At 42.8% G+C, this 26,180-nt stretch overlaps 1 protein-coding gene across 1 annotated transcript in view; it reads right to left on the reverse strand.

Moving 5' to 3' along the window:
- Window positions 1-2,277: 2,277 nt before the first annotated feature.
- NTNG1 (netrin G1) overlaps window positions 2,278-26,180 on the reverse strand; it is a 315,404-nt gene continuing 291,501 nt past the window's right edge. The window contains exon 8 of the mRNA XM_035017896.1: window positions 2,278-2,559. Coding sequence (XP_034873787.1) covers window positions 2,330-2,559 — 230 coding nt within the window. The 3' untranslated portion in view covers window positions 2,278-2,329. The remainder of the gene's footprint in view (window positions 2,560-26,180) is intronic.

Consider the following 26,180-nt stretch of genomic DNA (forward strand, 5'->3'; position numbering starts at 1 on the left):
TGTATTCTTTGGTGAGTCTGAACTATAATTTGCTGTTTATGCTTCTAATGTAAATCTCCAATTTCTGGTTGGCCACCCTGGCACTAAACCAGCGCTCGAATTTATTTCCATCTTTCCTTATTTCTTACATCAAAAGAGACTGTTGGTTTGAATAACAAATATTCAATCGACTTAGACATGGGGTGGCAGGCAGCACAGGCATTACCTGTTTACCTTGTATTGCCTGTTTTGAATTGGCCTTTCTGGGAACAAAACCAAGAAGACACGATGTTCCTTCATCTAGTTTTCGCCCAGGTTATTTATCAGAAGACACCCCCGCCCCGGGCCCCCATCCCATGGTGGGGTGAAGAATTCAGCCCGGGAGCAGGCTTCCAACCTAACACTATCATGGATTATTGCTCTCCCAAGTCATGAAGGACTTCATTGTCCGAAAGACTCTGGCTTGGGCTGATAATTGTTTTTGATTCCAGGTCCTGCTGCTAACACATTTGTAAGCCGTGGGACAACAGCGTGCTGGGAACGGAACGCACACTCTTTGAGCCACTTTGAGACTTTGCAAGGGTCCCCCCCGTACCACCCCAGCCCTCTCTGTCTGGTGCAGTCATTGGCCTGCTAAAAGGCAGAAACAATTTATTACACCTCGGGTGGTACTTAAAACAAACTTTATTCTCAGGAACAGCAGTTATGTCTCCTTGCTGCTGTATATGTTGCTATTTCCTCTAAATACTAAGTCTGTAGATATTCAATCAAATTGCTAATCACTCAATTTCCCTGCCACTTTCCTGGTTCTCCAGGTTGCCTCTCATGATACTCCATGTAAACACTGTATTTGCAAAGATACACAGATCACCATCCCTGGAGTCACATGATCACATCAATCTGTGAAAATAGCATGACTTAAAAATTAAAGTCTCTTAGTACTCTGCCAACAGGCTTTGGCATGATCTTGGCAATCGCTTAGATTTTTTTTTTTTTTTTTTTTTTTGCTGTTATAATTTTTCCCAAGTGGAAATAGTCTCATATTTTGCAGAAGTTGTCCAAGCTAGTGAACATCGATCCATCTTCCTGGGTACTAAATTCGTCAGCTGAATGCATTCAGTCCACAGAGGAACCAGTAAAGTGAGTATGCAACTGCTTGGTGGCTGCTCCTTTCATCTTAAGAAATTGCAATACAAATTCCTGAAATCATTTACGCAGGAATTTTTATTCTTTCAATCTTCCAGTGTTAAAGCAACAAGAAAACACTTAGAATGTCCTTTGGTGGAATCTTATTACACTTGTTATATATGTAAACTGATATTCTTTGATGCCAGCACGTTCGTTGCCCTTACAGAGAAATCTCTGCACAATGAAAACAAAACAGAACGCAAGAGGACAAAATAAAATGTCAGTCTTTGCTGCTTCGAATTAGATACATTAACAGATTGTCTGGTAACACAAATTGGCAAGAATACAAAAAATCTACGTATTACAGTATTTCAAGAAAAATAACTTCATTTGAATACAAAAGGATAGGTACACTTTCTTTTTTCCTAGAGCCACTCTTGGACAGCGGATGTGTGCTCGCCCTGGGAATGACTTCAGTGCTGCTAAGATATAGGGGGGATGACTGGCTTGAGCTTTTGGAGGGGGCTGTTACACATGTGCGTTACTAACATCAGACAAAGAAATCTTTCAACCAACAAGGGGTACAGAGCAACGTTCACTAAAGCACAGGTTGGAAGGGGTTCAGGGACTGAAGCAGGCCAATATGGCAGCTTGTAACAGATTTCCTTACACCCACAGTGCACCGCCAGCAAAGAGTGCTTCTGTTGGGTTGGTCCACACTCTGGGCCCCTGGTGCTGGGGCGCCCCACGGGGGAGTAGCGAGCGGTTGAGGGTTGCTTGATTTGTTTGTTTGTTGTCTTTCCTGTGTCGGGGCGGGGGGGGGGGGGGGGGGGGCCTTCCCGGGGGGGAAAAGAGCTGTGGGGGTGGCGTTTTGGTTGGTGGGGGGGGGGTTTCCGGGGGGGGGGGGGGGGGGGGGGGGTGTCGCGCCTTCCCAGGCGGCAATAAGCTCTGCAGCTGGCCATTTGATTTGCGGTGGTAGGATCAACAGCTGCCAACGCCTCTGGAGTCAGAAATGAACAGTCTTGACTCGGATGTGCTGTCCACGGCTGATCAGTATGGCTTAGTTCAGTCAGGCCTTCTTAGTGTGTACACGGTGTCGGAGTGGGGGTGTCTGAGGGTGTGTTTCCTATGGTCGCAGCGAATGCTTGCGGGTCGCGTTGCCCCCCTCCCCCCCCCGCGCGGCGGCGGCGGGCCCGGGCCGGGCTGGTGGCCGGCGGCGCGCCTAGACCAGCAGGGGGCTGGCGGCGCCCAGCAGCGCGGTCAGCAGCAGCAGCGCGGGGGAGCCGGGCGCGGGCGCCCCCTGGCCGGAGTCGGAGCCGCAGCTGCCCGCCTCCTCGCACCGCAGCTTCTCGCACAGGATGCCGGTGTACGCGGCCGGGCAGAGGCAGCGCACGTTGTTGTAGCACGTCCCTCCGTTCTGGCAGTGCAGGAGCTCGTTGTCGCAGACGTTCGCTGCAGAGCGGGGGGTGGGGGGTGGGGTGGGGCGCGGGGAGGAGAAGCAGAAGCCGGTTCAGTGCATCTAGTACAGCGGGTTTTCAGCTTAAACACAGCTCGACGGATCCTGTGTTTCCGCCCCCCTCCCCTCCCCTCCCCGCCACAAACTAAGCACGCGACTCCCAATTTCCAAACAAATGTAGTTTGCTGCCTTTGTTTGTTTGTTTGTTTAAATCGTATTTGTCCTTTTCGTACAGATTTTTGCTGCGATCTTGGATAGTATCATTGTCCATGTCGGGCTATCGAGTACAAAGTAAGGGAATGCTCCTGGTCTGGCAGTATCTTCTCTTCATAGGACTGGGACCTGTTGGGACCTCCTGCGTTTTTAAAGGACAAGTGCCCTGATACAAGAATGCCGAGTTTTAAAGCCAGATGAATGGTAGTTAAAATGCAAAGCGGTATGGCTAAAAGGACCAAGAGCTTCCAAAGGGGTGGGCCATTCTCCCTGCAGGTGATTCCAGCGGCAGCATGCGGGAAGACAAAGCCTACGGGGGAGGCAGGAGGAGAGAGGGGAGGGGGGAGGGGAGGGGGCAGGCAGCATGCTCCAGGCAGGCGGCAGCCAGATCAGAAGAGAGAAAGTGGGAGGAGAGTGAGGATGAGCCCTCATATTTGCCCCTGACAGCCTATTAGGATATTCACTGCCTTGTAAATCCAGGAAGTAGTAGAGTCCAAGGTTACCTTGATTTCCCGGAATGATAAAAAATGCAGTGATGAGACCCTGATTACCAAAATTTCACTATGTCCGTCAATTAATAGAATCGGTTTGAATAAATCAAGCAAGCAATTCCAGATACGAAAATTCATTCATGGTCCCTGTCATGTAATTTTCATCTCTAATAATTACTTATTTCAAAGTTCTGGTTATCCTCATTAATTCCATGTCTCCTATTCTTTTAGATAATCAAGGTTTCACTGATTTAGCAGAATGCTAAATAGGACCCAGGGAAATTAAAATAACAACAAAGAGTAAAAGAGCCAAGAACACTTCCAACAACATATGCTGCTTAAGCATTTATTATATAGAACCACTCTGGAGCGGGGTGGGGGGGTAGGGGCAGAGCAGAACAAGTAGATTTTTATAAATTATAACATTTTTCATTTTTAAAAAAATGTCATGGTCAAATTTCCCCAGGGGTACCACACGAATTAAACACACACACACTCACACACACATGCACACAAACACACTCAATATTACTACCAAGTTCAAAGTATTAAAAAAAAAAAATCTCCCAAGTAGTAATTCAATAATGCTGCTTGTCCATTAATTGTGTTCAGTAGTCATGTCACCTTCAATGGACGCTTCCTACACACAAAAGTTCTAATGCCCTGTGTGCAAATGAGCTGAGGAAAGATGGTAGTGGACACTCACAGAGTTAATAACAAAGTGCCCTCATGGGGCCTCGTTTTACCGTCTTCCACAATAACTCCTTGGCGACCTCTAAGACAGCTGTATAATGTATTGGTACAATTTTCAAAAATACCCACACTTGCTGTCTGCAAATGTCAGAAGTGACTATTAAGGCCTACTAAATCCTTCAGGCTCCAAATATTGACATACAAGGTGGTGTTGTGAGGGCTCTAACGATTATATAAGCTGCCTCTCATTGGGTGGTAGAAATCTTGAATATTAGACCCAATTTATAGTATTTTATGTGTCATGGTTAAAAATGTCAAGAGCTGTAGCTGGGAGGCAAAAATCTACAAGTGTAGAGTGGTTCTACTCATGGTCAAAACTGGTTGTTGTTAATTTGAGAAGCATCCACAGGTTTTCAGCATTTTGTTTTGCTTACACTTCAGGAAATATCTGTTTAATTGGGGTAACATGGAAGAAACAGATCCAACTAACTGTTTCGATTTAAAGGTAAAGATTCTTAGCATTTCTAGTCCCAGGCAGCAGATTGCTGAATGGGATATTTCCTTCCATTTGGGCACTAGAGGTAGGGAAATATCTGTTCTATCAATATCAATAATTGCTTGCCTTGGATAATTGAGAAGAAATCAATAGTTAATTAGATAATGCTCCCCTTAAAAAAAAAGCTATTTTTCTTCTTGGACTTGAACGTAAATCAGTTGTTGAACAGAGATTTCTTTCTTTTTCCTTTCTTTTTTTTTTTTTTTCCCCAAGAAGCTGGTGATTAAGTTAAAATCCAATACCTTTCCTACACTTAAATAATCTGCTAGTTGATGTTGGTGAGTGTGAGAAATTCAATAACTAGGCAAGGAACAGATGTAACCCAGGATTCATAATATCATGGATTGGGGAAGTAAATTTTTTTCTGTAAGAGATAAACAGAAAAAATCAAATCTAGAATATATTTTCATTACTTTAGAATTCGCTATAAGACTTTTTACATTTAGTCTCCTGATTGTGCTATTCAACAAACACAGAACTTCAGCTATGTGCGGCATTCTGTTGGAATCACGTGCTAGAGGCACATCTGAACCTCACTACAGATCTTACTTGCTATTCATAAATTTATCCTTCATCTTCATGTCTTTTTGAGCCAAATTTGTGGTGCTTAATGAATAAACTAGGTGGCTAACAAAGATCACTGAGCTCTTCTTCAGCATATGAAGCCTTTTACTGAACACCAAACAGATAAAAAGTGATAAAGCGTGATCTCTGCTCTTATGGAGTTCAAGTCTGGTTGGGAAGATAAAATATAGGCAAGACATGATCTAATAATAATTTCATTAGCATGCCTTTATCAATTCCATCCACCTCAGCCAACATCTGTCGTGTGCCGGGCACCCCGCTTGATTGTACTGTCGTAACTGCCCTAAAGGAGCTCACAGTTTGGCAGAAAACAAATAAAACGAACATGCAGAAATAACTGTGCCACAAAAAGAGACTATAAAGGAAGTATTTGCAAAATGCTAGGGGAACTGAGATGCTGGTGTAAATAATTATATGGGGGAAGATTAGAAAAGATTCTAGGAAGGAGATTGTATTTGAACAATAGTGCACTCCAGGCAGATATTGGTAGAAGGAGCATTATGGATGGGGAAGCTGTATGAGTACAGACAGGGAGACTTGCAAGTGCAGAGTGCTGGTTATTAAGCAATTGTCTCTCAACTCTAAAAGCACCCTTCTTTCTGCACGTTGTCTCCGGCTTCCACCGACAGGGGAGTGTTGCCCTATGATGGCCCTTCACCCCAGTAGCAGCATTTGGTCCCAGTGTGTAGCTTTATTCAGACCAGCTTTATTTCCTCACCCCCTCCTCCCCTTAGAAGGTTCCTGCACCAACCCAGCAGCATTCCTTCCCTAGAGGTTCAAGCTCAGCTCTAAGGGGCCCTGCCCAGGTTTCAGAGGTCCCAGGCAGCAGCTAAGTATTATGTCCCCCCATGTCTGTGGGGTCTCCCCTCAGTCCTTTCAGTTGCTAATAACCCATCCTCTTTCCTGTGATCCCTCTGCCCAGGAGCGGTGCTGCTCCCTGCTTATACAGTTTCTACTATCTCTGACTTCAATGTCCTCTTCTCATTTCCAAATTCCAAAACACCAGTTCAACTGTTCCCTTTAATGAATTCTCTCTGAAACCTAGTGCGGTGTCAGTTTTCTGACAGGAGCCCGAGTGAGAGATGCATGGAACACATTGGCGAATTGTGACTGGACTGGTGTGACTGGAATGTTGGATGTGCACAGGGCAAATGGAGACTAGAAAGGTAGGCTGTGGCCTGGTTGTGTACATTCTATATAACACACAACACAGAGTTTCGATAATAGGCAATGGGAAGCTGTCAAAACCTAGGAGCAGGGTGGTGTTTTAAAGGGGGGAGAGACAGGTGAGGCTTAGCCAGAGAAAGGACAGACTGGAGGTGAGGGGCCCAGATGCTTCAGTAGAATGGGCTTGGTCTGGTTAGAGCAATGGGGAGGGAGAGGGGATAGATTTGGACGCAGGTGATTTGAAATGGTTAAGAGAGATTCTGAGGTTCCTGTTTTCAGTATTCGGATGCATTGTAATAAAATTTATTTAAAAAAGTAGATTGGAGGAAGACTTTGGGCAGGGAAGAAAATGCACTTTTTTGGACCTATTGACTTTGAGGGGCCTGTAGGCTCTTCTTCAGGGGTCTTGTTCTTAGTTGGAAAACCAGTTAACCATTCAGGAGGTAGGTCATCCTGGAGATACAGGTTTGGAGCAGGAGCGATGGTGGTCATTGTTACAGATTGAAGTGAAAGGAATAGAAGACCTAATCTTGGTAGAATGTAGAGTAAGGACAAGTGAAGGCTCTGGATAGAACACTGAAGAATATCAGCATCTAGGCCACAGGAAGAGAATGAAAGATCACGAAGGGTCCTGAGAAGAAAAGATGTCAACAAAATGCAGTGATCATATGAAGGTATACAATTAATTCTAGAAGCCTTTCTGCTGTGGGTGACTCTATCTAGGGATAAGCAAACAGCCTGGAAGAGTGTGAGAGGAAGGGTACTTTGAGTGAAGGAAATTGCAAAATAAGGATTACATGTTCTTGATTGAATCTGACAGAAGGGATTTGGGAATAATTAAAAAAAAGATTGGAGAAATTTAAGGAATTAACATTTAACAGAGGTCTTTGGTTGTCAGTCTAAAGTGCTTTTCAACAGTGGATGATTTTGTCTCCCAGGGGAAATTTGACAATGTCTGCAGGCATTTGGTTGTCACACCTCAGGGGAGGGCATGCTACTGGCCTCTAGTGGACAGAAGCCAGAGATGCTGCTAAATATGCCGCAATGCACAGGACAGCTCCCCCCACGCTACGCCCCCCAAACAAAGAATCACTCTTCAATTAATGTCGATGGTAAAATGATGAAGTTCTGGACCAGGGTGTCAGCCATAGCAATGAAGAGGAGCGGCTGTCCTTACAAATACTGGGCAAAGGGGAATGAAGGTGCCTTGCTGATTCTAGATCACAGAGAGATAGTGAGTTTTTAGGTGCAGAGCCATGGGAATTAGAGGTGACTGTAAATACTCAAAGTTGAAATATAAGAGTGGATTATCCTTGGAGGGGAGTAAATACAGAAAGCTGGGATTTAAGACAGACCCGTTGGGTCACACACCATTGACAATGAAAGAATAAGAGAGAGGAACCAAAATCACCCGTCGTATAATTTGTTCTACTTTGCTCTGTTAGGAATAGTAAAATCGCAGTGTGGGCAAACTCCAGAAACTAGACAAGTTCTAGATGAGGAAACTGAAAGCAATTTATGGAAGAACTAGAGCTAGAATCAGGGCTCCTGATTTACAGATTCCTGCTCTTTACCTAGAAAAGAACGTTCAGGAGAAACACAGTAAATGGTGGCGTGCAGTGCGCATCCTATGTTCCTCAAGACAATCTAAATAACTTCTGTAATCCTCAGTGGATTGTCACATGTACTGACCAGCTGTTCTGCCTTCATACCACACTGTGACTAGGCAGGGGTATAGGTTGAGAGCATTAGATCTCATATCTTCCAGACTTCCACTGCATTCTGGCAGCACTCCAAATACCAATCAGCTCATCCATAAAATGTAACCAAAAATATCAAAGGTCTAGGTTGGGAATAGCAACAGATAAACACCATTTACAACCCTGGCAGTTATCTCCAGTTCATCCAGCATGTCACTGCAGATTAAAATTCCAACCAGGGATTGCTCCCCAACACACATCTTGCAGTTACCACTTCCTTTACTTGGTGCCCTTCTATGTGGATTTGTCTCATACTGAAAACTCTCACCTTATTTGGGGAAGTATTTACATTAAACATGTCCTGATTCTATCTTCATTGCTATTGACAACCTAAGGGCATGCGATCTCTGTAAACAGAGAAGGTTTGTCTTTAAGTCCTTTGTATGAGACTTGATCCAGTACTGGCTGCAAATTGTTATTTGCCAGACACCATTATGTTTATTATGGTGAAATATCCTTAGATACCAGAAAAACTAATCCTACTTTGGTACTGGCTTGACTGTATTCTAAAGGATACTTTTACCATTGATAAAAATAATTCATTAACCGTCTGACGTCTCAATATTAGGAATGCTTTCAAGTGGAGCGACCAGAATGATCTGTGGCCCCTAAGAGATAGGGTTAGGTTATTAATGTTAGACCCAAACAGTTCTGTGGCCAAAAGATGAAGTGTGGGGTCCTGGTGGAGAGGCTGTGGTTGGCAAGGTGTTACAATAGTTCCGATCACACTGGGGCGCCTGGGTGGCTCAGTTGGTTAAGCGACTGCCTTCGGCTCAGGTCATGATCCTGGAGTCCCGGGATCGAGTCCCGCATCAGGCTCTCTGCTCGGCAGGGAGTCTGCTTCTCCCTCTGACCCTCCTCCCTCTCATGCTCTCTGTCTCTCATTCTCTCTCTCAAATAAATAAATAAAATCTTAAAAAAAAAAATAGTTCCGATCACAGCTTCAGTAAGCAAGCCACAATAGCAGGTAGATAAGCTTCCACAGTTGCTACGAGTTTATAAAAACACTCAGAATTTTCCAAAGTGAAAAAATAGGAATGAGTGGCATTTCTTCCTCCCTGTTTCCCTTCTTATTTTTCCTCTGGCTTCGACAATGAGCCACAGGGATGTGGCTAAATTATTCAATTCTTCAACTTGTTTTTGTGGGTTCCTTGATTGTCATACATGTTTCCTCTTCCCAAACTGCAGTCTCTTGTCAAAATGTGACTGATGAGACCTTGATTCCTTTTTCTTCCATTAGTCCTTTCTGGAAGGCATGGAAAAGCAGACGTAGAGAGGGATCCCTATGCTCAAAATGGGCACCAGCCAGAACTTAGTGTTGCTGCTTGTTCTATTCTTCTTTGCTTTGGTGACCTGAAGGGTCACTTATTCCCGTTATGGTCACGACGATCCATTGCATTACAAAAGGGAAGTTTTCTGTGTTTGGATCTTGTTCAAAGCCACTATACATTTAGGTTCACCCTGTCAGTGAGCCGCTATGCTTGAGCAATGCTGGGTCTGTATTTATAGACTTGAAAGTTTCTCTTTTTGGCTTTGTCTCAGGCACTTCAAGGGATAGATGCAACGCGTTGCCATGACAGCCTTCCTTGATGGTTGTATTAATAAAGTGACCTCTACCTTCCCCACCTGAAATGAGCCCAGGATTGCCGAGGGAAAAATGTTCCAAATTGTTCCGGTCCTTTTCAAAGAAACGTCAAAGAGTGAAAAACCTCTACCAAACAGGCTAATAACAAAGGCGTGTGTGCAACATTCAGTTCCGATTTAGGCATTTGAGATTTTGTGGCAGGGAGATAAAGAGCTATGATTCTGACCCATTTATTCAGCCTTGGAGGCTGTGATACGAAGTTGTGAGCTGTGAGATATAAAACTGGGCCTTAGCTCCTGGGGTATGGAAGAATCTTTGCAGGCTGGAGTCTAATGGCCTTTTGTGAATTCTGGGCACACTAACTGCATTTCCCCCCCATCTTTTCTCACTTATGTCTGGCTATGAATGGTGACGTGGTACAGTGGAGAAAATGTTGATTAAGAGTCATGAAACCTGGGTTCTAGTTCTGACTAGCCATCCCTTTGCTGTACATCTACCCATCCATCCATCCATCCATCACCCAACCAGGCACTGTCCTAGATGATGGGCACATGGTGGGAGCCAGGCAGATGATGTAGCCGTTTCTGTGGAGCTTGCATTCTAAGGACAGCTAGAAAGTTAGGGAAAGAGTTTGAAGTATGTATTTCTAAAGTTCTCTTGAACTTTATGCTTTGCATGTATATTTTTCACGGGAAGCCTATCGTCTTAAGAGGCAAAGAGTGAGGAATTCCTCCTCTTTTTCATCAAATACGTGATGATAGTTGGACTTCTCCAATATGATGAGTCTTGGTGATGACTCGGGTGGCTGTTTTGGCTTGATTGGTTTTGCCCGTCCGTCTTATCTGTGCCCCACTGAGCAGGCATAGTTTTTCTTCCGACTTGTACTAGAAGCATGAGGTGATGTCAAGAGAATGAGGTGAAGAGACCTTGTGATTCAAGTTGGGTCTCTGTAGTTAATGGGCCGTGTGAACTTGGGGAAATTGTTTCACCTCTATGTGCCTCTCTTCCCTTACTTCTGAAGCAAGAATAGTTACACTTGTCCTGTTCACCCACCTCGCAGTTGTTGGGAGCCTCAAGGTGAATTATGTAGAGGTGCTTTAAAAAACATAAAACACAACCTAAGGATACTTTGTTAATGTTCAACACCTTCCCCATCCCCCCCCCCCCCCCCCAGTGCTAGAAGCCCAGGGCGGAAGAGTGAGGTGCTTTTTCCTATCCCTGCCAGATAAGGAATTCATCACTACCGTTTTCACTTGAGCACCTTGAATTGGTCATCACTACCTACCCAATTCAAGGTGCTCAAGTGAAAACGGAAGCAAATGTCCTCCCTCAAAGACAGCATCTGTATATGTCCTCTGAAGGTATGAATCTTGAGACAGTTTGGGGTCAAACATTCAGGTCTTGAATATTTGTATTCAGCTGTTGTGTCCTCCACAAGGTTTTGCAAGGTTGGCTTGGAGAGGCAGTGCTTGTCTTCTCAAGGGTGACTTGTGTACGCTCACTCAGTGTGCATTCTCCTGTACTGATCAGAGTATAGAAGGTGTGTTTTCAGAGTCCCGGGGAGCCCAGCTTTAGCTTCTGCTTTGGGGAGGCAGGACCTAGGTTCAGATGCAAACAGTATCTAGACTGCAACTTGGAGGCGATCAGTTGGAAATATTCTTGTCTTCCTGCTCTCAACCTCCACTCCTGTCTGTGTCTAGATCCATCTGGGGACAGTGGTGCTGGGGGCATGATTCCCGTGTGACAGCATCCAGGTCTCAGTGTCATGAGGCTAAGGAGCAGAGCTGAAGGGACTGTAGGGAACAACGTGGGAGCTGTCGGCTGAGTGGTCAGACATGTGTGGGTAATCAAGACACTAGAGAGAAGCCATTCTATTCAGAGTCATCTAATTGCAAAGCACTGATTATGGGAGTGACACTTGCTCTTGTCCAGTCAAAAGAAACACTGCTCAAAACATCATAAAAAAAACCCACGTTCATTTTGAAGGAGCCTGTGTTTGCACTAGGCAGTAACCCAGCTAGTGTGAAAGAAATAACAGGTAACTCCAATGAAGGAGCGAGAGGCACTGCCCAAACCCCCTAGAGTTGTCAGCCTTTGAAACCTGAAAAAAAAAAAAAGCCTTTGCTGATGTTGAGAAAGAACGAATTCACTGAGAATCCCACGAAGCCAAAGGCTGGGCATCTTTTCCCAAAGCGATCATTAATGATGTATTGAAATCCTATTTAGGTCAACACCTTCAGACACAGACACAGGCAAGGTGCTCATAAAAATGGTGCTGAGAAATCACAGAGTTTCTCATCTGGTATCAGAAAACGCACTTGTCTAGTTTAACAAAAAGGTGCGGCCTTCACTCTTTTTGCCCAAGGTGAAAGATGGTGCTCGTTGGGAGGCTTAGTCACACACGATGCAACACACATCAGGGTATAAACCACCGTTTCAAAGTGCAGGACGTTATGTCAGGAGGAAAAGCAGCCCAAATATTTATCCAGCATGATCCCCCTAAGTACAGACTTACACCTCTACACATGGCTCATGTGATACAGACCTTAGAAGAAGGACTGGAACGAACTGTACCAAAATGCAACCAGTGTTTAGCTCTGGCTGGTGGGAATGCAGGTGATTTTAGTAACTTTAATTTTCATCTTTAGACTCTTAACTTTTTCCAAATGGCCAAGAATAAATATGTGGTCCTTTGAAGATATTAAAAATGTTAATAAAAGGAACTGTTGTTACTTGAGAAAATAAAAGGCATATTTTACTGAGATGATAAAGGTGATTCACGTAAGAAATGATCCATGTGACCAAATCTTGCCATATTTCAGAATTTGTGTCATTCATATATATTTCTAGTCAAACTACCAGTTATCTTAAATGTCTGCAAAAGTTATCCCAGAGTATCTTCCCTAACTGGGATTTATTTTTTTTTAATTTATTTTATTTTATTTTTTTAAATATTTTATTTATTTATTTGAGAGAGAGAATGAGATAGAGAGAGCACGAGAGGGAGGAGGGTCAGAGGGAGAAGCAGACTCCCTGCTGAGCAGGGAGCCCGATGCGGGGCTCGATCCCGGGACTCCAGGATCACATGACCTGAGCCGAAGGCAGTCGCTTAACCGACTGAGCCACCCAGGCGCCCCTAACTGGGATTTAAATAAAAACTCGAAACCACACACACACACACACACACACACAAATTATCTCAGGAAAGACAGAAGAGTTCCTACACAGTCCTGTAATCCTAGGAAGGCCCCAGACACTGGGCTTCCTTGCCTTGTCAAAACTACACAGCCTCTGGAGCTGAAGGGATCTGTAGCCCGAGGGCTTGCTTATTGTTAACTGGTACAGATGATGAGAGATGAATGGACATTTTTACATGGGCAGATCACAGTGATGACTGTGATGGAATTTTCCACTATCATTCCAGGATAGGGGCTCCGAGTCCAGCTTAACTGCCCTGAAAGAAAACATATTTCATGCAACTTGAGTCTGCAGCAGACTCCTCTGGGTTCCCCTTGTACGTGTCTGCGCCATGTCTGACATGCTCACTGTGGTTATATGTTAGTATGGAGCGCTGTTCCTGGCACCAAACTGATGCCCAACAAATTACTTACTGAACACACAAATAAAATATGTCTTTTGTTCTCTGCCTCTTTCTGAACGGAGGGCATATGTCTATTATTTGTAGATAGACAAGTAGATCGGTAGATAGGTATCAATACACAGGAATACAGAGCTTATAGGCTGGAGAGTGGGAAGTAGAAGGAACTTTCCCTTGATGGTTTCCTTTTGTTTCTGGGCAGTAGGAGGTAAGACTAGCTCCTGAGTACATGGAGAGGGAGGGAAGGTGAGATCTTGAGGGCAGGGGTGAAATATTTGGGAGGGAACAGGAGAGGAAACTAACTGAGGACACCTGGAAAAAGTGCTGGGCAGCGCTGACACTCCAGCTCAGCTCGTATCCCATGACTTGTCAGGCCTTTCCATCCTACTTTCTGATGGAGAACACTCGCAGGAAGGGAATGGTGACTTGTTTGGGGTTTCTTCCTTCAGTGATACAGCGTATGCCTGGGGAAGGGTAGGAGGGAGGGGAAGAAGCAAGAGTGGCCGGCGGAGCCAAGTGAGCAGAAGCACCCCCTTCACTTTTCATTAGGCAAAATGTATTAGCTCTTACTATAATCTTGGCATGCCAGCCATATGAGGGTGGAAAAGACATGGCCCTGAAGGAAATGAGTGACTTTTTTTTTTTTTTTAATTGGAAGGTAACTCGTTAAATTCGGGACACAGGCTAAAGGAAAATCCAGATGGAATTGGGAGGGAGGCCGAGAGACCATCAGAGGCACAGAGAAGAATGCAGGTAAAAAGATTTGGTGCTCTTTGAAATGACATGGGAATTGTGAAAGGCAACCCGTACAGCTGAAGGCAAATCTGTGAAACAGTCCACATTCTGAGGAGGAGGTAGGGCTATCCTACAGGCCTTTGATACTTGACATTAAGAATCCAAAGTATCTGTGACTGAAAGGAGATAATTGTGTCATTAATTCACATGCATTTTTTTTTTTTTGAGACAGAATTTCAGTGCCTTTGAGCACTGTGTAAAGCTAAAATATAATTTGAGGTTCCTGTTTGTCAAGCTATAGCTAAATGTTTCCTTAGAGACTTAATTTTTCCTATATATACTTGGCAGGAGTGTTCCAAATATGGTCTAAGCCCTCTTAGGATTTTTAAACAGCAGGGATATTCAAGTATGACAAATAGTTACTGAAATCACACAGCAGTAACTTTTCTTAATGATTTTTTTTTTCCCCCCAGGAATCACTGTAATTCACTCTTGTCTGTTGTGGCCTTGCTGTCACCATAACCACCTCCTGACAATGTCAAACCAAGTCTTGGGAGGTGATTTTATAAGAGGATGAAACAAAGCCATTTCCCTGTTAATGCCAATGTCAAGGCGAAATGAATTGGTGTCAATAAATTCAAGGTGAGGAAAACAACATTATGGAATCAAGAGAACGCGCATAATGATGACATGAGTCATTTAGGGATGCCAAGCTCCAAGTAAAAATGACTGCTAATTTTCAAAAATGTATTCGCCACTGCACCAGGGACCAAACACTTAAGTGTTCCCAAATACATCAGCGAGGTTCAGGAGGGACAAGGGCTTACAATTACAGACGAGTCACAAACATACCTTTTCGATAAAGTCAGTGGTGACCCATTGCAACTCACATTGTCCTTTCCCATTGATACATTCCCGAGATATCCAGAATTTGAACGGCAAACTTTAGTATTTCACTGCTTACCGTGGTGCTGTCTAAAAGTCTGGGTTCGAATACTGACATCACCACTCATGGCTGGATTTCTGAGTCTCTCTTTTTTCATCTGTAATAGAGGCATCTCAGAGATGTTGTGAGCATGAGAGATCATTCAGCTCAATGATTATTATTAAGAGTTTTGTAAGTGTGGGGTGGGGGGAATGGATGGGTTAGCCTGGGTGATGGGTTTTAAAGAGGGCACGTACTGAATGGAGCACTGGGTGTTATATGCAAACAATGAATCATGGAACACTTCATCTAAAACTAATGATGTAATGTATGGTGATTAACATAACATAATAAAATAAAAAAAAAAAAAGAGTTTTGTAAGTGTGGGCACTGTTCTAAATCCTGCAATAAAAACCAAGACCGGGAGAGCCACATGGAAATGGTGTTTGTGTTTAGGTTCATGGATTTACGTCTCCTTAGAGAACGTAACTTCACATAGGGTGTGCTCTTGTGTCTTCTAGTTCCCTTTCATCGTTAATAGTTTCTAGCTTCTTTGGGGCTTAATAAATACTTGTTGATTTGAGAAGAAAATCATCTTTCACATCTACAGTTCCTTACATAGAAAAAACAGCTGCTTACCTGTCGGAAAGAAGATCTATTTGCTCATTTTTCTTTAATGAAAAGAAAAACAGACAAAAGCGCTTACTGAGGAAAACATTTAGGTAAGACAGGGATGCCAGGTGAGCTCATGAGTGACTTCAATAATTCTGTGCAACATAGCTTTTACTAAAACTAAACTTCAAATGTGCGGCAAAAGGGAAAGGTACTCAGTTCTTTCTTGATAGCCAAAAGAACTTTTTCTTAATTGGTTAAGAAAATGGTGTAGGAATGAGAACAAATCCAGAGAGGATGACCGGAAAAGGGGGAATAGGGTCATTGCAGGTCTAGAGAAGGGCGTTTTCAGGCTTCTCCTAAGAAAAGCACGGCTGTTGTGTCTTGGGAGAGAGGTGAGCTAGTTAGCCCCAAATCAAGAGGCTGGCAAGCAAACGTGTGGAAGCTGGACCTCCCTGGGCTTTCAGATCCAGCGGCAGAAAGATAAAACAAGGAGGAATGCTTTGGATACAACTAGGAGGCTGTGAACATTATTTAAAATATAGTGAAAAGATGTTCGCCCTCCCCTTTGAAGCAGACTAAGGCAAACCCAAGGTGAGATTAGGCAGGGATGAGTAAGATTTGGGTGGGCTGGTTAAGGAGAGACCACACAACAGGCTTTGAAAATATCTTCTTCTAACACATTTAACTTTCTTCGACATTTCCTATTTTTATTTTTGAATATACATATTTTTATATTAGTAAGGAGTTATTCTAGAATGTCTACTCCATGAACATCAGGATTTTGACTGTTTCATTCCTTGCTCTAGTGCAATGCCTAGAAAAAGCGCCTGGTACCAGACTGTAGTCAGTGAATATCTGAGGACTCCTGAGTGGATGAAGACATGAATTTTATAGAAAAAAAATCACATATTTCATACCCAGTGCTTTCTTTCTACTTCTAAAATATCTTCCCACTATGTCTATTCTCTCTCCCCAAATCAAATGCACAGGAGTGCTATGGCCTGATTGAGTATCTCACAGAGTTTACGCAATACCTCTCACTCATTGGATAATTTTGTAGTCAGAATCCCCCACGATGTGCTGAGAATCTCCTCATTGTCTGCTTTTACTCCCTAACATAAACTTTCCAATCCTGGCTAAACTACTCACTGTCTTAAATGCACGTGTGCGTGCGCGGCGCGCACACACACACACACATTAAATTATAATTAAGATACCTTTGCATGTCATCTTGCCAAATATTTCCACTAACCTGGCAGGATAGGTATTATTATTATTATTATTTCCATTTTATGGGAGATGTGTGGATTTTACCCCAGCCCCACCAGCAACCCAGCAGCAGAGGCAGGACTAGGACTTGGACCCCTCTCACCCCAAGCACCATCGGTCCATTCTGCCTTCCTGCCCTTTGGCTGCTACATACTGGCCCCTGAGTCAGTGCCTCTGCTCCTGGTGTGTCCTTCCCTAAACTCCCCATCCATCCCTAAAAGTCCAGCTCATGGACAACCCCCACCATGAAGATTTTTTGGGCTGTTCCAGCCTTCGGACCCCAGTCCTGCCTTGGAAGACAGATCTAGATCTAGACATAGGTATAAATGTAGATACAATTTGAACAGCCTGGATTTAAACCTTGGCTCCACCAAATACTTGCTGGGTGATCTCATGAAATCACTCAACCGATCTTTGTTTCATTCATAAAATGCAGATAATTTAATACCTGGTATCCACTTCATAGGACTGTTAAGTAGATTAAATGGGTTAATACATAACAAGGCAACCACTACAGTGCCTGACACACAGAAAGTCCTTTGGTAAATGTCAAGGTTTATTTGACTCTTCAAAACCTACAACGGACACTTCTCCATATGCATTTCTCGTCTCTTCCATGGAAACATGTGCAATTTGAGGGGAAGGCATTGTCTTGCACCTCTTTTCATTGTTCACACTGAGCAGCACAGTGCTTTGCACAGAGTGGGTGGTCTATAAATATTACTTCTTGAGGGTAGTGGACATCTCTTAGCTTTGTATCCTCTGACATCTCTTTTATCTTTGTATTGGAAGCATCTATTCTATTGCCTGGCACATAACAGGGGATTCTTCATGGTGTTTTTTTTCTGAGCGATTTCTGCATTCCTAAGATCATGTGAGAGTTAAATCATTCCTGAGGCTACAGCTGAAAATAATCTGAGTTTCATTACTGACTAAACTAAATAGTAGTTTTAGCAATGTCCCTTACCTTAGTTGTTTTTAATGCCTTTTGCTTCTGTTTCCTTTAATTCTTTGGAGAAAAGGAGAGCAGCAAGGAGAGAGGGGCAAGGAGGACAGGGAAGGAAGGGAGATTCAGGGTTGGTTTGATCTGGAAAGAACTACACACATAAAGCTCTCCAGAACCCCGGGTTCTCCTCAGGGAAGGGGTGGAAGGTTTTCAGCTCTGCTTGTTTGGGAGTATGGATCACACGTAAAGTTGAAAGCCTTCAGAATCTTAAATTAAAACCATATCTTAGATTTAGCCTCTATCATGGCTATTTTATTCCAAGGACCAGAAGGATGAATAAATCTCATGTATTCCCTATAAAGAAAGTGCAGAAGGGTGAATAGGCTTTTGCTCTCTACAGATTCAACTTTCTGACTTCTCCTGAGGCCAAAGCTAAGACTCTGACTCAAACAACCACGTTTCTTGTCTCTAGATGTGCTGCTTGGCACGCTGCGTGATCCGATGCGGATCACTTTATCTGGTTTTATCTTCCAAAGTGCTAATTGTTTTGTACCAGTTGATCCATGTAGGTTTCTTGGTTAATCTAAAGTTCTTTGTTCCCATTCACCCCCCCTTTCCCTGGGTTCCTGCTACCTGTCACTGCTGCATTAGACCTTTCATCTGTGTCCAAGTCACTCATTTCCATGAACTGCTTGCTTTCTATGCCAGGTGCCCTTAACTAGTCACATTTTCTGAATATCACTCCAGCCTATTAGGATGTTGCAGGCAAGTCTCCGACCTGTTCAATCAGGCAATTCCTTTGTGCTAATGATTGTTGGCTATAACTCTTTACGCTTGTCAGATCCCCCTACAATGTTTGAATGTCCTATTCTAAAGGTTTGCCTATGGCTGGCCTGGCTTCAGCAAAACAAAACAGGGCAGTTTATTCACAGATTGCAAAGAAAGAGAAGATTCACAAAGGTAGGAAGTGGGCAACAGAGGTTTTCTGACAATTTAATAAGTTTCCAATGAGAACTCTTGGATTTTCTTTTGATCTAATGCTTAAATATCTAAAAATATCTTAATTAATATTCTGGGTTATTAGTATGCTCTTTTAATTCATCGATTCTACTTTGTGGGAACAAGTGTAAAAAAAAAAAAAACCCAAAGAAACAAAGGTACCATGAACTGATATTGTGTGTTATTTTTTCTAGTACTACATAACTAATAAGATGAATGTTTATGATAAAAATTCAGTCAGTAAAGAAGAATTATGCCAAAATTTCCAGATAAATGAGTTTGTATGATCAAGTTATAAACTACATGATATAGATTTATTTTACAATGCTAAACATCAATAGATCCTTAATTATATTGCCAAGAGCAATAATGTGAGAATAGTGTGAAAAGACTGAATAACCACATGAGAAAGTAAAGGATTTTCAGTGATTTCCAACCTTCATCAGTTTATTTCCTAAGAAGCATATAATGAATTCATGTTGATGATGGGCACTTGCCTGATGACATCAAAATGCATGATCAGTGCGTGCTAACTAGACTGCGAATCTAGCTCAGGACATTCTTGATTGGAGGCCACTCAAGGCCCAAAGGAAGACCTGAGCTGGCTGGCATGGGGGAAAGTGAGGGTGAAATCAAATTTCCTGGTTTGTTTGATAGATTCGAGAGATAACTGGAAGTCTCCTGGTATAGTTTGTCTCTAACCCATTCTTTAGGAGAAAGAGGGAAGGCTGTGATGTCATACAAAGCTGGCTCAAATCTGGTCTCTTCAACTCACTAGTGGTGGGAACTTGGCAGGGCAAATAACCTCCCTGAACCTTCCACATCTGTAAAACAGACACAAGTTTTCCTAGCAGAGTACTTCTGAAGGTGCAAATAGGTACTGCATATAAAAAGCTTACGAATAAATGGTAACTATTTTGATGATAGAGAGGTCTAAATGAGATACAATTGTCTATGAAACTCCTGTCCAGTAGCAAGAGCTTCCTAAATACTAGTTTCTCTTCTCCTCTTAAGAAATTAAAAAAAAAAAAATCTCCATCTAGTCCCTTTTCCTTTTTGGTAACTAAGAGGAAAGGCAACATGTTGATACGTCATTTTATGCATCATTTGGTGCAGAGGGGGTGGGCGGGGGTGGGTGGGTAGAGAAGGGGTTTAGTCAAACCACAATAATGACAAAAGCTACCATTTATTTATTGAGCACTTAATCTGTGCCAGGGCATTATTCTAAGTGCTTCTCATGCATTAATTTATTTAATCCTTTTAATCGTCTCATAAGGTAGGTATTCTTATCCTAATAGTCTTATAGATTGAGAAACAAAGACCCAGGGAAGGTAAATAACGTGTCTAAAGTCACAGAGGTAGTGGGTGGCAGAGCCTGGGAGTGGGTGGCAGCCAGTTCTGTGGACTTAGCCACTTTGCCTGACTGCTCTGCTTTACATCCATATGCTGGAGTGCTACAACCAGTATTACTTTTGTCCCTGTGTTTCCTTCTCTACCACATCGAAACCGGTACAAACCAATTACAAGGCATCCAGGTGCTGAGGGGAACAGAAAACAGAAAATGCACATCTTGGTTGCAGACCACCTCAAAATTTAGATTGAATACTGAGTTTCTCAGCAAGGGCAGGCACAGACTATACCAGGTCCTAAATCCATCCATTGTCCTTACCTGCTTTGCTGCCAACCAAGTCCAAGCCACTATGACCTTTCGCCTGGACTACCATAAGCTTGTTGGTTCTAATCTTGCCCTCCCCTCCTTGCCCCTTCTACCATTCATTGTCCTCACAGTACCCAGAATTATTATTATTATTATTATTTTCCAGAATTACTATTTTTAAATCGAAACCCCCATATCATTAAGCTCTCTACTGTTTAGCATCCACTGCACTTAGAAGAAAGTCTGCACCTCTTGTCCTGATCTTCAGGGACAGGTGATCTGGTGCCCAGCTCCCTCGCCCACCTCATCTCAGCCCCTCTCCCTCCCATTCACTATGCCACCCACACTTTCTTCTTCCCATTTTCTGGACCAGCAGAGCTCCTGCCTGCCTTCCGGCTTTCTCTGGACGTGTTTCTTCTACCTGGAATACTCCTCCTTCAGAACTTTCCACAGTGGGCTCCCCCTTGACACTCAGGTATCAGTCGATGTGCTACCTTCTCTGAAAGGCCCTGGCTAACTACAAGTCTAAAATGGTTTCCACCCACTGTTTATTCCCTTCCTTATTTCCCATCTGCCTCCCACCAGCATGTGAGCTCTTGAGAGCAGGGTCTGCGTTTGTCTTCCTATATTACCATGTCCTCAGTACCCAGAACAGTGCCTGGCACAGGATTTGTGTTCCATCCATGTTTATTGAATAAAGTGTGGACTTCTCTATGGCTTGTCTCACCCAGCATCCTTCCTTTAAGGGCCTAAAAAAACGGCAGGAATAATGGATTTCATGGAAGCTCTCCTGGCTGGGATGGATTTTAATTGCTCTTCTACCCCAGGATTAGATAAACTTCAGAACTTCTGGGCTTTAAGACGCAGTGATCACTATAGAACACAATCAGCACCCCAGCGCATCGGGCTTCCGAGCACTCTAGAGTTAAATATCACAGGATGTGTGGCAGCGATGTTGTTTTATGCACCTCGCTCCAGGGCAATATTATGCACTTGGCAATCCAGTAGAAAATCCCCCTCAGAGAAAAGATCATTCCTTGTGATGGATGGACAGTTTCCAGCATCGGTTTCCACAGCGAGGTTACCTCCTAAATTTCTAGTTTGGTGTAAAAGTGAAAGATGAAGGATGTACTGCCTTCAAAAGAAAAGAAATTATCAAATTATCAAATAATTACGGCTATTATTTCAATAGAAGTGCTTTTTCCCTGGCAGTGCAGCTAAGATGCTAGGCATATAAAGAAGAAGTAAGAAGTCAATATGAAACCACGGGCCATAGAGGAAATAATTTCATATCCCAAATAGGAACTATTGGATTTCTTTGTGAGACGTAATTGCCAAAGTTATTCCAGGTTGTATAAAGTCTGTCCTGCCTCAAGAATGATTGTCAGCTCACCTCTGTCTGAGGAAGAGAGCGGAGGAGCAAGGTCATGGTAAAAGAGGTTGCTAATGGCCCGCGAGCAGGCTCCGGGTGAGCAGCCAGCTCGGCACCGCGCAAGCGAGCGGCTTAGTGGCATGGGGCTCGGCGCTGGGCAATGAGATGAGTATCGGGACGAGAACCAGGACTAGCCATCTGTGACGCCGGGATGGGTCTCAGCCTGCACACACATTGTACTGAGAACTGTGGTTTGAGGTTTTCTCTCCTGGCAAAGCCAACGGTTTTCTACTCTCAGGGTTCCAAAGAAAGAGAAAAGAACAAAGCGCAAAATGAGAGATTAGCCACCACTGTCCTTGAACCCGTCAATGCATGTGGACGTCCGGCTAGCTGGGGGGCGGGGAGGGATCCTCATTTGTGGGTTTCAGTCTCCCACTGGTGAATCCACAAGCAAATAATTTGCTCTGGGAGCACCTGGCTGGCTACGTGTGAAAACGCTGCTGTGAAACCTTTTCTTCAACATTCCAGGACAGTGTATTGGATTTGTGCTCCTTTGTGCCAGATTCTAGGTTAAAGCACTCCATCCCAAAGGTGTTTCAACAAACTGTCCCTTGCTGGCTTCCCACTAGCATCACTGCATAATGGATTTTGTCAGGAGAAACTAGTAGGGAGGCTAAGGCCTACCCCTATCTGTAAGGAATCATTAATCTTTACTGTGAATAATTTCGCAAGACTTGACTGAATAAAAAATAAACTCCAATTGAAAGTACAGCTTTTTTTCCCTTGGCAACTTATTTTCCTCTCCTGCCTTGCTCCCGCCCCCACCATTCCTTTCCTTTTCTTGGGCTAACATCTATGTCTACTGGCAAGGGGATTTGCAAAGACTCTCCAACAGCAATGAATGCAGAGAATGGGATCTTCAGAAAGTATATATTCTATTTTGAGGCTGAATGAATAGCATAACCTGAAGTTAGTGGCCTCTGTGTTAGGAAAACAAGAACACAACACAACAGCACCTGCTTTGTCTTTTTTTTTTTTTTTAAAGCGAAGTTTTGGATTTTACAAAGGATATAGGAATAAGTTATCTTAAGTTTAGGACTCGAACAAAATTAATTCGATTTCTAACTCACTCCTCTTGAACAATATATCTATGTCTTTGCAAAGCTGCCGAAAAAAAGGCAATAAACTGCTCTAACTTTTTTCTCTTCAGTACAGCTCAGGTAATAATAGGTATGTGAGCCAATGCTGTACAAAAATCCAATACTGACATTTTTTAGAAGTGAAAGAGATTAATAAAAGTAAGCAATACGCATTAAGAATGACCTTACCACAGTAGCCGTCCAACTTTCTAAACTGTTTTGATGCTTTGGAAATTATAGAAAGTAGAGCAAAATTAGGCAAAAATTAAATTATATTCTTTATTAGGGAATAACACTTCCAACTTGAAAATAACGTTTACAACCAACAAATAGGATTCCATATATGTAGGAAAACTATAGAAATTGGAGTGGTAAGTTTGGCCCGCTAGTTTTGGCATGCAAAAATATTACATGCGCCATCATATAGAGCCCATCACATAGAAACTATAACTATAGTAATGGTAAGGGTGAGATATCACAGCTCTTTTCTTTTTTTCCTTCCCTGTGAGTTGTTCAGGTTCAAAAAGGCCATCAGGCTATTTTTTCAGTAACTGTTTCATGAAGACTGTTAATATGTGAATTAACCGAATTTGCAGGTCTTTAAAAGAGGAAGCTGTGGACACTTTGCTCATTTCTGTCCATGTCACAAATGATACCTATTTTTTAGTTTTAAGCCAGATGGTCAATGAAGGCAGTGACCTCAGTAATAGCCAACGTAATTACCTACTTTATTTTCACTGAAATCGAAACTTCATTGAAAATAATTTTGTCTCTCAGTTTATTTATAGTGAAAAGTGCTTTTTTACCTTTTGAACTTGAAGACTACTGGGCTGAATATAATGGCTGGAGATCTCCTTTAATCGTCTCTAATGGCTTCAGAGCAGGCTAAAGTTAAATTTAAAATGATATAGAGTTCTTCTGTTTCCGCCAGATTGGCAGTTCCTAATTTTAGAAGATTGCCACTGGAGTGGTATAACAGTGGAACCAATGTTCCATCCCCATTAATCTGACTAACAGATTGAAAGTAAGGGGATTTTGAACTAGCATTTTATTATACTGTGTTTTTTAATATTTGACATTAGACATATGGTGAATAACACTCTCAAACTTTCATATGAGGACAGGTTGGAAATGAATATATCTGTTCTTGGGCTATTAGAGTAAGTGAGATCAACTTTTAAAAGGAGACTGAGCCTTTTCCATGAATATTATGGATAAAAACATACCATCCCGGGGATGGGCTCATTGTCTAATATCGTTAAGGAGTCTGGGATATATAAATGAAAAAAAAAGAAGTCTTCAGAAAAATTTCCTTACACTACTCATAACACAAAAAGCCAAGAAATTAATGTTCTGCTTCCTTAGATATTATGGCAAGGTATTAGATTCATAATTTTCTAATACTTTAGAAGGCTAACACATCCTCACACTACGAACTCATAAGTCTACTGATATAAATAATTTATTCTGGAAGCTTATGCATATTCAAACTGTAATATTTATAAAAGAATGTCTCCAGTTTTCTTGTTACAAAAAACTTAATAAAAGAAAACTTACTGGGGCGCCTGGGTGGCTCAGTCGTTAAGCGTCTGCCTTCAGCTCAGGTCATGATTCCAGGGTCCTGGGATTGAGCCCTGCATTGGGCTCCCTGCTCAGTGGGAAGCCTGCTTCTCCCTCTCCCACTCCCCCTGCTTGTATTCCCTCTCTCGCTGTGTCTCTCTCTGTCAAATAAATAAATAAAATCTTAAAAAAAAAAAAAAAGAGGGCGCCTGGGTGGCTCAGTTGGTTAAGCGACTGCCTTTGGCTCAGGTCATGATCCTGGAGTCCCTGGATCGAGTCCCTCATCGGGCTCCCTGCTCGGCAGGGAGTCTGCTTCTCCCTCTGACCCACCCCCCTCTCATGTGCTCTCTCTCATTCTCTCTCTCTCAAATAAATAAATAAAATCTTTAAAAAAAAAAAAGAAAACTTATTGTTAGATAAACCCCCAAACAAAATAATCTATTTGCCTCTTAGAACATTAATGAATATCTGATAGACACATGTATGTTATGTCATAATTAAGCACAATATTAAATAATATCCTCAAATTCTCTGCTAATTGAGCATAACACATTCAAAGTAACCATGTTGAATGAGTGCTCATATCTGTGTATATCTACAGCACTGAGCAGAGTGCTATGCACATGGATAAATGTGAAAGGTGCAAATGGAATTCAAATGCATTGCTTCCAGACTTTTCCAAATATGTGCTGCACTTCATAGTTAAAGTATTGAATAGAGGATTCAGTACTAAAAGAACCAGGAACTCATATACTGGAAAATAGGTTGAGAGATAAATGTATGGTGTTTCCTTTCAATCTGGATGTTGCCAAAGGACTTTATTTCTAAGAATGCTTTTCTTTCTTTCTTCTTTCTTTCTTTTCCTTCCTTCCTTCCTTCCTTCCTTCCTTCCTTCCTTCCTTCCTTCCTTCCTTCCTTCCTTCCTTCCTTCCTTCCAATAGAGAGAGAGAGGGAGAACAGCGGGGAGGGGCAGAGGGAGAGGGAGAGAATCTCAGGCAGACTCTTTGCTGAGGGTGAAGCCTGATGCGGGGCTTGATCTCATGACCCTGAGATCATGACTTGAGCCTAAAGAGTTGGATGCTTAGGGCGCCTGGGTGGCTCAGTTGGTTAAGCGACTGCCTTCGGCTCAGGTCATGATCCTGGAGTCCCTGGATCGAGTCCCGCATTGGGCTCCCTGCTCGGCAGGGAGCCTGCTTCTCCCTCTGACCCTCCCCCCTCTCATGTGCTCTCTCTCTCTCTCATTCTCTCTGTCTCAAATAAATAAATAAAATCTTTAAAAAAAAAAAGAGAGTTGGATGCTTAACCGACTGAGCCACCCAGGTACCCCTCTAAGAATGCTTTTCTAATGAAGGAGAACAGACTGGAACAATTGTAAGTGTACACATAATATCATAAAAAGTGTACACAAAATATCATAAAAAGAATTGTGCTATCCACATAGCCTGAGGCCTGAGATTTGTATTTTCTTCAAATGATACATCGTAGATGTGCCAGTAATTTGATTCATGATAGAACAAAAAGGAAGACATTTCTTAGATGTGTGGATGGTGTTGTATGTAGAATTTCTGCAGATTATTAATTCATCTGTATATTGAGTTATATGGCCCATGATGCTCCAAATGTGTCATTCCATGGACCTAAGACCTAACATTCCAGTATGGTCTTATGGAGAACAGTTTCACAATAGAGCCTCTGATAGCTAATGGTACATCAAAGCACAAATGTCATCCAAATGGGAATTAACGTCTTGTA

This window comes from Mirounga leonina, unplaced genomic scaffold (assembly GCF_011800145.1).
Source record: "Mirounga leonina isolate KUSES-001 unplaced genomic scaffold, KU_Mleo_1.0 Mir_173, whole genome shotgun sequence".
Lineage (NCBI taxonomy): Eukaryota > Metazoa > Chordata > Mammalia > Carnivora > Phocidae > Mirounga > Mirounga leonina.